This window comes from Varanus komodoensis, unplaced genomic scaffold, assembly GCF_004798865.1.
Source record: "Varanus komodoensis strain SLA01 unplaced genomic scaffold, ASM479886v1 scaffold55, whole genome shotgun sequence".
Taxonomy (NCBI): domain Eukaryota; kingdom Metazoa; phylum Chordata; class Lepidosauria; order Squamata; family Varanidae; genus Varanus; species Varanus komodoensis.
Window position 1 is genome coordinate 4,298,458 of NW_025336157.1, and position 11,091 is coordinate 4,309,548.

Consider the following 11,091-nt stretch of genomic DNA (forward strand, 5'->3'; position numbering starts at 1 on the left):
GGAAGTCCTACTCCATAAATTCCAATTCAGTGGAATTATATTTCAAATGTGCATGCTCAGAAATGCTATATGGTGCTGCGGGACTGAACCTCGACCCTGAAAACAGAGCTGGAAAATTGCACCTCGCACTAACATTTCTTTTCGTCTGGGGTTTCTCAGGTGTTGAGGATGGGGGCTGAGCGGTGCCCCCCAGAAGGGATCCATCTGCAGAGCTGTGGAGACCTAAGCTCTACCTCATCCTTGCGACGCCTCTTCTCGGGCCGTCGGCTAGAGCGAAGGCGCCCCCACAGCCTTAGCGGACTCATCAGAGAAAGCAACCTGTAAGGCAAGGGGCCGCAGTCAGGTGTGTCTGCAGCGGGGCTTTCTGCTTCTGAATGTGATGGCTCCTTCGTGGTGTTGGGCTTGGACTGGAACACCCAGGCTGGTTTCCTGGAAGAACTCGGTTGTGTCTTCTCCACTCTCCCACCTCCACTGGGAAGACAGAAGGGAAAGCGGACTGCAAAGACCACCATGATAATGGCAACCCTGCTGAACTGCCCTCTTTGAAGTCACGGATGCGCCTTAGAGGACACTTGTTCCGGTTTATGCTGGTTCCACTCCTAAACCAAAGGACATGGTACAGTGGGGCCCCACTCCCATGGCCTCCAGGGGTTTGTTTCCCGGGTCAGTGCACCCCAGCCATCCTTGGGCCCGACAGTGACAGACACTTTCGCAGGTAGTCAGTCTGCAAAGTAGGAAGACCTAAGTGAAGAACGGCGCCCACCCTGACAGTTGGCACTCCTGCACGCCAGGACTCCCTGCACAGTGACTGCGCCTCACCAAGGCCCAACGCATCTGGGTCCTTTGCACCTGTTTGCCCTGGCAAGACCTCCCGAATAAGCTGGCGTGAGCCCTTGTGTGCCCCATGTGCTTGTCCTCACAGGGAGTTACCCTTACCTCCAGCTGCTGCTTCCTTTCCTCCTCCCCCCAGCATACACAAAGTGTCTCTGTGCCCGGGAACCCAGCTACCCTAGCATTTCTGTAACTTTGCCTACTTCTGATACCTCATTTTAGCTGTGCCTTTGGCTTGGCTGCTTCCGCTGGCCAAGATGCCAGGGACTGGGAGAGGGACGGTTGAATGGCTCAGAGAGAAAATATGCCCGCCTGTAGTAGCTGCACAATGTGTCAAGACTCAGACCTTGGGGCTGAGAGTAACTAGGAGGAGCTCTTATTGGGTCAGTCCTACGGACGGTTCTTCTGTGCCAGCATCCTGTTCCCCACTGCGGCCAAACAGATGCTTCTAGGAAGCCCATAAGCAGGTTATTACAGCAAGAAGCCTGCCCAGCAACTGGTACCCAGACAGACTCCCTGAACTGGCGGCTCCATTTAGTCATTCTGGCTAATGGCTATTTATCGGCCTCTCCTCCTCCATGTATTTGGTTAATCCCCTTTTAAATCCACCCAGAGAGCAAAGCCTGGGAGGGCAAAGGTGGATCTTGCCACAGAGCAGGGGTGGGGTCCTGGCAAGGTAGCCCCCCCCCCTTGCTACATTGGGCTGGGTCTATGCTTTAAGTTTTCCAGAATACTCCGGAATAAAGTGTTGTGGGGCATTGTGGGAAAATTAAAATGTCAGGCAGCTCCCAGATCCAGCATCACCGGTATGCCCTGCTTGGAGTGCTTGGTCCCCAGCAGTGGCCCAACGATGCCAAGTGTTGGTGCAGGACTTGGGACAGGGAATGGCCATCTTGCAGCTCAGGGAAAACAAGTACTAGCTGTGCATGTTGTTGCTGCATCAGGAGACAAAATGAACATCAGATGTTCTTAACCCAACCAGAAGCCCGTCTCTCCTCTCCGCTCAATTCTGTCCTCATTAAGTGGACATCTTCTTTCCTTCAGAGACTCTGAGAAGGAGACGCAAACCCCAAAGCTTCAGGCCAAGCCCCGACACTTGGCCTGCTCTTTCCTAAAAGAAGAAACATGCCCTTTTGCATGCACGTTCCGGGGTGCCGGAAAGTCACCCTTCTAACCAGTTTGGGTTCCATGCTTTCCTCTTCTTTCCTTCTTCTCAGCCTGTCATGTGACCTCACAGCCTCCTGCCCACATTGCCCAGCTCTTTTGGACTACAGGGTGCATGCTATAAGATTGAGGATTCCCATTCTCTTTCTCTCTTTTGTTTTGCAATCTGGGGAGTATGTGGGGGCCTTGGCTGGGAAGGAGGGGTTGCCAACTTCTTTGCTGTGGCAAGGCACCTATGCTTTTTAACCACCATATGTCCAGCAGGCAAAATTGAGCAGATAAAACATGGAATGTTAGAGAAGCTTGACCTGTCCAAATTTATCCCTGCTGCAAGGAGCCAGTAAAGGCTGAGGAGCCCAGCAAGGGGGAAAACATGGCAACCTTTGTTGAGGCACGGGAAAGGCTCGCCACCGACTGTTTGAGATGCACAAATAGTTATCTGAGAAAACCAAATAAAGCCATATCTAGCCATCTCCGTGACTATTTGTTTTGCTTGCTATCTTGATTTTTTAAAAAAACTAACCTTATTAAATGAGGAGTAACACATTTAAGTATACTACATGTGAGTTAATTTATTTTTGATCACTCAGGGTCTCTGTTTAGTCTCCAAGCAAGATTATCTGATCCCATTTCCACTCATCATCCTTCTAACTCATGCCACAGAGTTCTGTGTATCTTAGGAAGTTCTGTGTTTCTTCCCAATTTTAGTGAATTCAATGAATGGATTCCACATTCCATTGGAAATGTCAATTTCTACTTGGTCTCTTTGTAACGGAGGATGTTAAGTGAGTTTTTCAAGTGCTAGGTTCCAAATTTTCTACTTCCATAAAATCATTTGCTGTTCCCCAGTTAGCAGCTACGACCAACTTGTATGTATGCGGTGTGTTTCTGATTTTGAAATTACTGTTGCAAGCTGTTGTTTTGCAATGTGTGTTGCTTACTAATATAGTTTAAAGCATTAATGCATTCCCCTCAAAAGAAGCCTTAATAACCTTTAGGGATTGTCCCCAGTTGCCAAAGCCTATTTGTGAATTCTGAACGTTTGCATAACCTCTCAGTTTATTTTGTGCCGGACTTATTTCGCCAAAGGGCTTGTTCCTTACTTCTAGCTGGGTTATAGTGTCTGCCCTCTTGCTTTAGTGGCAGCCACAGTAGCTTCATCTTTCTCCTCCTCTTCTGCTCTCAATACTCTTACTTCCCTGGGATTTAAATTTGTGTGGCAAGTGCTGTTCTGTGCAGTATGGGAGGGCTGGACTGATAGCCAGTATTGGAAGACTGTTATGTCAGATTGCTCATAATTACAGTCACTGGGCTGACAGATAAGACGATACCTATCTTTCCAGATTTGTATAGTGTTGAGTTGTGCTTTCTGCACCAAAATAAGAACAATTCTTGTTATAATTCTGTCATATTCCCTGAGACAAGCCCAGAGTATTTGTTTTATGGGTTTTACAGGTATGCATAGCACCTCTCAGCGGTTATCGTCTTGCATGCAAGCTGGCTTCTCTTGATGTCGTTGTTAAACACCCTTACAACTCAGTTCAATGAAATCCATCACTAGATTGTTAAGATATTTTTTTCTATCAGGGCTCCAATGTCATCAATAATTGCTTGGTGGGGATAACTGAGCAGGTGAAGAATCTGTCCCTGCTGCATTATGATGTTCTCTCTGTCGTTCCTTCAAGACACAGGGGCCATGCCACATGACAATAGTTGTTTCCTGCATGGGTTATGGAGTCCCAGCAGCTAGGTTTGTGGGGCCGTGATGCTGATGACACCTGATGCTTCCTTGGGAAGGAAAAGGCCACTTGTCCAGGGACTTCTGACTACTTTCTAACTAATTCCTTCAAAGGTTGAACTGATGGAGCAGAATGGTTGTAACATAAAGAACAGACAGTGTAGCAAGAAATACTGCAGACAAGCAGAGCTGTTGGAAATGTATAATAGTAGCCAAGTCCCCAGAATCTATTTTGTTTTATTTTATATGCTGTGATCAGTAGGCATGGTACTTCTTGGTGAGGAACTTGTGACATTCCTGGTATTCTGGCCCACAACTCCCATCATTTCTCACCATTGGCTGTGCCAGCTAGGCCTCCTGGCAATTGTCAGTCAAAACCTCGAAATATTTGCAAGTTGCCTAGCCCTGCATTAAAGAATAAAGTATATTTGTAAAGGATTGTCAGCTTGGCAGCTTCAGCTGGGGTTGTCCCTTTGGCATTTTTGGGGGGCAGGAGGTTTATAGGATGATTTTTACACCTGCTACCAATAGTTTACCTTTGTTGGTCTTTCACAGGCTTCTTTGCTGTTTTTGCTGTGACTGACTATAAATCGTGACTGGCTTTCAGCTGATTTTAGAAAGGGTTTTTTTTCCTTTTATCAATTCTGGAAGTATAAAATGGGTTTGATTTGTCTTAAAATATGGACTAAGCAAATTTTGACAGAAAAAAATGATTTGTTCAAAACATGGTGCTGGAGGAGAGTTTTGCCAATACTGTGGAGCAACAGAAAGATGAACAAGAGGGGGTCCTAGACCAAATCAAGCCATGATTTGCTCAGGACGCAAAAATGATGAAACTGGAGCTGCCATCTCATAAGACGGCAGGACTACTGCAGAAGACCATAATCCCAGAAAAAGTTGAAGATAGAAGAGGAAGACTAAGATGGATACGTGCCATAAAGGAAATCATGGCCTTGAGTTTACAAGGGCCGTAAAGGACAAGCATTTTGGAGGACTTTCATTCAAAGGATCACCCTAAATGTGAGATGACTTGATGGCACATAGCAACAACAAGACAAATTTCAACCTCCAACTCATGTCTGGACCCAGGTTTATTATCTCACATTCTGTTTGCAACAACTACACCTTGTAAAGTATCTCCAAAGATGTGTTTGCATATCATCTAAGCAACAGCATCAAAAGAAGCAGCCTCAAATTACAGCCTCATATTTTATACTGGAAATATGGCAAAATTGCACGACATGTTTCCCTTCTATCAAAACCAGTTCTGGTTTTCAGTATGTACCCATAGTAAATTGTTGTTTCAATTCCCCCTCCCCACCCCACTTCTCTTCCTTGTTCAAAGCATATTTTGAGTCACTAGAATTTGACAGTCAAGGCAGTGTTTCTTCACAGTGCTTTCGCTTGTCATTTAAACTGACCCCAACCTTTTTCAGCCCATGTGTCCATTTTAATTCAGAGAAGTTCCTGGGAGCCACATTGCAGTGAGGCTGCAGGCCAAAATCCACCAAATTCCAGCATGTTTTAGCTTACGTTTCTTCCTTTCGGTGAAGAATCTGTAGGCATTTTGGCCAACTGGAATGGGGAGGAGAGCCATATAGAAAGCAGGGAAGTACCCAAGCAATTTGTGTCCAGGACAAAGGGGATGGATAACTCAAAAAGGCTTGGAGCTCCCCTATTTGCTGCCCTTCCGAGTGTGAACTGTCCTTTTGTGGCCCGAAGAGACAATCCTGTTTGGTTTTCTGTGTGTGTCTACAGTGCTTACTTTTCAAATATTTATGCTGGGAACCAAGTGCCTCAGTGTCTGACCAACTTGCTACCTGGGAAATGGAGACAGAACTGATAAACAAACAACACAGTCCACTGCAAACAGGGCAGAGAAATGTACTTCAATAATCCAGTTACAACAGCTCTTCGGCCAATTAAATGTGGCTTAATTGATCCACCGACTCAGCTATTGCATACAAAGCAGCTTCCATTGGCTGCATGGAGCCACTGTTACGTGGATTTAATGTACAGTTTGGCAAGCCACCAAAGGTGCTCAGTGCGGGGCATGTCTTCTGCCTTGCCATGTAACGATGGGCAAGCTTGTAATACCCCTCTGCTCACCTGAAGGAATCTCTGCCTTTGCTCCAGGGCTTGACTGCACAGTGGTTTAGAGGCACCAGGTCCCCTGTGATAGGAAGCTCAGGGACTCCGGGCCATGTCCTCTCCGGAAAGGGAAAAGCTATCCTGTTGGTTTGACCTTTTGGTTAGGGATATTTTTCTAAAGTACCCTTGACTGGGATGGTATGCCAGGATGTTTAGAAATCAACTCGCAAGTCATGCTATCTGTTAAATTGGGACAGCAGGCAGTGCTTTAGGTCCAGATATAATCAAAGTAAACCCTTTTAAATCTATGGGACTTAACCTAAGAGTCCTGCTGGATTAGGCCAAATGTCCATCCAGTCCAGTATTCTGTTCACACAGAGGCTAACCTACTGCTCATGGAAAAATGACAGGCGAACAGCACTTTCCACCCTTGTTCCCCAGTGACTGGGTCTATGGGCAGCCTGCCTCTGATACCAGAGTTCGCATATGGCCACCAGGACTAGTAGCCATGGGTAGTCTCCTCCTCTGTGAATTTATGCAACCCCCTTTTAAAGTCATGCCAATTGCTAGCCATTGCTAGATCTCCAGGAAATGAATTCCATTGTTGAGTTCTGTGTTATATGAAGAAGTCCTTCCTTTATCTTACCCATCAATCAACTCCATGGGATGACCCTTTGGGTTCCAGGATGATGAGAAAGCATCAAATTCCTCCAAATCATGCACCATTGACTCCTCCAAATCATGTAGCATTTTTTATATCTCTACCACGTCTCCCCTTCAATGGGTCTCCTCTAAGCCTGGCTAAATCTGGACCCAATGTACTGTCTTTTAAGTGCTTGCGTGCAAGCATTTACAGCAGGGGCTTTGAACCCCAGGCCAACAGGCTCCCCTTTGCCCTGGCTCCATCTCTTCCCCACACCAAGCACCAATTGTTTTGTGGCATCCCAGGTTTTGATATTTCCCCCATTCAGAAAGGGTGGAGATGCCCCGTTTGTGCCTGGCAGCAACGACCTCTGAGCTATAGAACGCTGGCATCGGTTGTGGCTCGGGCTCACCTCTTCTGCTTTTGCTGGCACCCACGTCGCCTTTGCCAGAGTGAGGGGCAGGTGAACAAGTGGACCAGGATGGAGAAGAGGAGAAACAAGTTGAGGAAGGGGGCTTTTGCTAGGAGTCCCCGGCCAGCGCCCAGACACACCTACCCTAGATGCCAGGGATGTGTACAGGCCACTGAGCTGTGGCATCTCCTCCTTGTCCCCACTGCCATTGCCTGGCCCAGAGAGAGAGGCAGGTAAGAGTGGCTGGGGGATCTGGGCTCTAGTTCCCCGTTGGCCATGAAGCTCTGCGTGCCTTTTGGCCAGCCACTGCCTCAGACTGAGATACCTCACATGCCTGCTGTTATGAGGATAAAACAAGATGGAGGAGAACCTTGTAAGCTACCTCAGGTGAATTGCAAGAGGAAGAAAGATGGGATGGGAAGCTAATGTTGTTATAATAATAATGTAGCGTTTTAAACCTCTTTCAGGTTTTTGGATCCTCTCAGAGAGCTTTGGTTATCAGGAGACACAGAAATACAAAACGTGACAAGGAAAAGCGGCTGCTGACAAGAGAGGTGAGATGCTTGCCTTACTATTTTGCTTCAGGGCTCTCCAGAACTTGGAGCTGGTGCAACAACCTTTGGCTCATTACAATGAACCCAGCCTGAAGAGAGGGAGATGATGAACCGAAGGTGAGGGAGAGATGCCCTAACCTTGAGGCACTTTTGTTAAGTTGAGAAAATGCTTCAGACATCTCTGCAAATGCCTCATTTGCTTTGGCATCTGCCTGTCAGGGTATGAAACTCTGAGAGCAACTTATTCAGCAAAATAGTTTGTTTGTGCCTTGTGGATATTGCAATAGCTGTTTAATAATTCCTTCCTAATTTGTTTATCTGCTGGCAGGGCAAAGCTAATGCTTTGTTTAAACATATGTTCTGGCAATCTTGTTGCTGCTTTTCTGGGAGATGGTTATCACCCAGCTAAATTTGGCATCGGAGCAGTCTTTAATATTCAGTGATGCACGTGCTCTTTGTAGTTACTAGAGATGATGTGGTGGGGGGAGTCCTATAACTCCACATTGCTTCAGCCATGCATAGGATGGTGCCCTGAAAAACTTAGATCACAGTTCTGTCTGTCTGTCTGTCTTCCCACAAAGGGCTCAAGGCAGCTTACATCTCCTCCTCCATCTTATCCCCACAACAACAACCCTGTGAGGTAGTTGGGCTGAGAGTCTGTGACTGGCCCAAAGTCACCCAGTGGGCTCCATGGCCGAGCGGGGACTTGAACCCGGATCGCCTGAATCTCAGTCCCAGGCTCTTAACCACGACACCACACTGGCTCTCATTAGGAAGGATTAACACTCACTTCCTACAATGCAAGGGATGGAGGGCCTAGCACTGCTTACAGTATTTGAATGGGTGTGTAAAGACACCACACCACCTTCAAACAGGTGCTTATTTAGGTATCTGATTTGCTTTTTAGGAAGGCTTTGCAAACTTTCTAGAAGACAGGGTGCATTTCACAGTGATACAAACCCTGCCTGGGAGTTTTAGAAGGGACGGAGTAGAGAAAAATCCAACAGTCTGGTTTAGCTTGAAGCTTCTTATGAAGCTCCATGGATCCTGGGGAGAAACTCCCTTCCTGTAAGCCATCACAGGGACTGGGTGCTCCAGCAACTCCAGAACTGGAGCAGTAGAATATGATCCGGTGGGGATGCCCACAAGCAGGATCAGGATATCTTGTGCCAGGTGGGAAGAGTGTGGAGGTGAGTTTGCCCCTCCCCCTTCTCATGCCCCATAAGTCAACTCATCTCGTTGGCTGGTTTTGCCCCATTAGGTGAGTCAAGGAAGTGACTCTGCAGGCTCTGTAGTTGGAGCTCTTTTTTTGACCTCTAGGCTGGAATTCTGAAGAATCTAGAGGACCAAAAGATTGCTTTGCCCAGCTAAAATGTGGGGGCATAATTCTTTTCCAGACACCTAAGTATATTTTCTTTCCTGTTTGGTCAGGTATTGTTGTTCCTCCGGAGTGTGGAAAACGGTACCTGTATCTTCTTCTCCACCTTTCTTTCTGTGGCAAGGAGATAGAAAAGCATGTTGCAAGCTGTGGATAAAACTCATCTCAGCTCCCCCCAAACCTAGAATTCTTTTTGGCATTTCAGAGAGAAGTGGCAGTTCCTAACAGTGGATAACCTTTCTTCACACTTTGCTCCCTTTTTAAACATGCCGGTCTGTAATCCATGCCCATTTAAACACGCCTGTCCCCCAATCCGAAATATTCTTTCTTCCCTGCTTTTATTAACCATTTCTGACTCTGAGAAAGGCCATTTTGTTTTCCTCTCCTAAATGTCTGTGTTGGTGCTTCTTAGGGCAGGGCAGCATAATTCTGAATTTTATTCATGATGTTTGTAGTCCTATCCATGTCGGCTTCATCAGCAGATAAGCAGCCATGAGACACAGTTCCTGTGTCTCAATCACATATTCATTTTTTGGGGCCGTCTACTTCGTTTGCTGTGCTTGTCAAGGCAACGTGAGACAAACCACTTTTGTGTTGGGGCCACACCTGGTATACAAGAAAGAACAAGAACGCAGGCACACAGGCAATGCCTTGAGGTCCAACAGGCGCCGGTGCAGATCCCAGTCTTTTGAGGGTCCTTCAGCAGCCCCACTCCCTCAATAAGCTTCCCTTTTCAACTAGCTGCCCTTGTTCCTTGCTCACGTTTTGGCCATGGCTGCCTCTTGCTTGCTCGGCAAGTCGAGAGTGAGCCAGCCAGAGCACCTCCTGCTGCCCCTTCTCACCCCGTCTGTTGTTTGGGTTGGAGTAAGAGGTGGCAGGTGACCAAGCAGGTTGCAAAGGTAACAGAGTAGGCGCGGCTCTCGAAGGCTCTTCTCAGTGGGCAGTGTGAGAAACAGAGCAAGAATAGTATCTTTTTAAAAAGAGAGAAAAAAACCCAGCAAATGCACAGCTATTTCATAGTAAGACGCCATTTGCTGCTAAGTATACAGGCACGTATTCTACTGAAGGAAGGAACGGAAACTCGAATGAGCCTGGAAGAAGGGTTGTTCTTCCTATCTCATCCTCCCACAAGTTTTGGGAGATAAATGGTCATCAAGTGAGATGGCTACAAGGCCAAACTGGCCTATTGAACTCTTAGGAAATAGTGTGCACGCTTAATAGGCTTATGAATAATAACTGACACACCTCTCATAGGTAATTGGCTCATTAGCATGAACATGGGATGTATGAGCGGGAGGGGGGAACATTTCGAGGAGTAGTATGATGTAGGCGGATGGAGAAGATTGTGACTGCTTAGTAACCAGCCAATGGTGAAGCGGGGGTAGTGCTGAGCATCAGGGAAAGAAATGTATATAATCTCATGTATGCTTTGTGTAAATTGCTCTTTGTTCCTCAGGCAATTGAGACTCTGAGCCGGCCTTTGCAAACGCTTCAGTAAAGCTGCTTGTGCCTGCCCAGATCTTGTCTCACAGAGTTTTGAATCTCGCAGCCGTGTGCCTTTGGCCAGTTGACCCTTGCCACTGGCTGTGCTCTTGATGATTTGTGGCAGAACAGCAAAGGTTTCCACAGTTAACGGAAACCTTATTTTAACGGCAGCCATGGCAAATGCCTCTTTCAAACTAGGGTCAGTCACCCTGGCCAAGATCTATCAGCTCTTCTTTCTGCCCTCTCCTGCTCCTAAGGAGGGGTGGACACTTAATGGGTTCAGCTTTCTAGGACCGATGTTCATTTTTCTTTAATAGCACCCTGAAGTCCATCAAACAACGGCAGGTTCTCAACAGTTAGTATTGGAAGATTAACGAATATGGACATGGTGCACGTTAAAGGCCAGTAATGAACTCGGATCAAAATATACTATGAGATATAGCAGCCCCCATTCCAACTCCATTGGAGGTATAGAAGCACCCATTCCAAACCTTCTCAAAATTAAATACAGAATCAGAAATCTCCAATTTAAAATGCTTTAGGGAAGAGGAATGGCTTCATGCAGCACCAAACAGGTAATAGAAGTTAGACAATCTTTTTCAAAGATCAGAATTAAGCAATCGGCATACACCAGGCACAGAATGTTTTGGGAAAATTTTACTCACAAGAAAGGGCAAATTGCATCATTGCTTTTAAGCATAAAGTCCCAGTTATAGCTGAGAAACATTAATCATGCCAGGAAAGAGGGCTTGTTGAACACCTAACACCATGGTGCTAAATTGATTAACGCCTGGA

At 46.6% G+C, this 11,091-nt stretch overlaps 1 protein-coding gene across 3 annotated transcripts in view; it reads left to right on the plus strand.

The window, feature by feature from the left end:
* FAM189B (family with sequence similarity 189 member B) overlaps window positions 1–7,381 on the plus strand; it is a 32,409-nt gene extending 25,028 nt beyond the window's left edge. For 2 of the 3 annotated variants that reach the window (XM_044448674.1, XM_044448675.1), the window contains one exon: window positions 160–2,468. In XM_044448674.1, coding sequence (XP_044304609.1) covers window positions 160–324 — 165 coding nt within the window. In that variant the 3' untranslated portion in view covers window positions 325–2,468. Of the gene's footprint in view, window positions 1–159; window positions 2,469–7,346 lie in introns of those variants that run through there. The other variant, XR_006416510.1, reaches the window with a different exon arrangement.
* The last annotated feature ends 3,710 nt before the right edge of the window (window positions 7,382–11,091 follow it).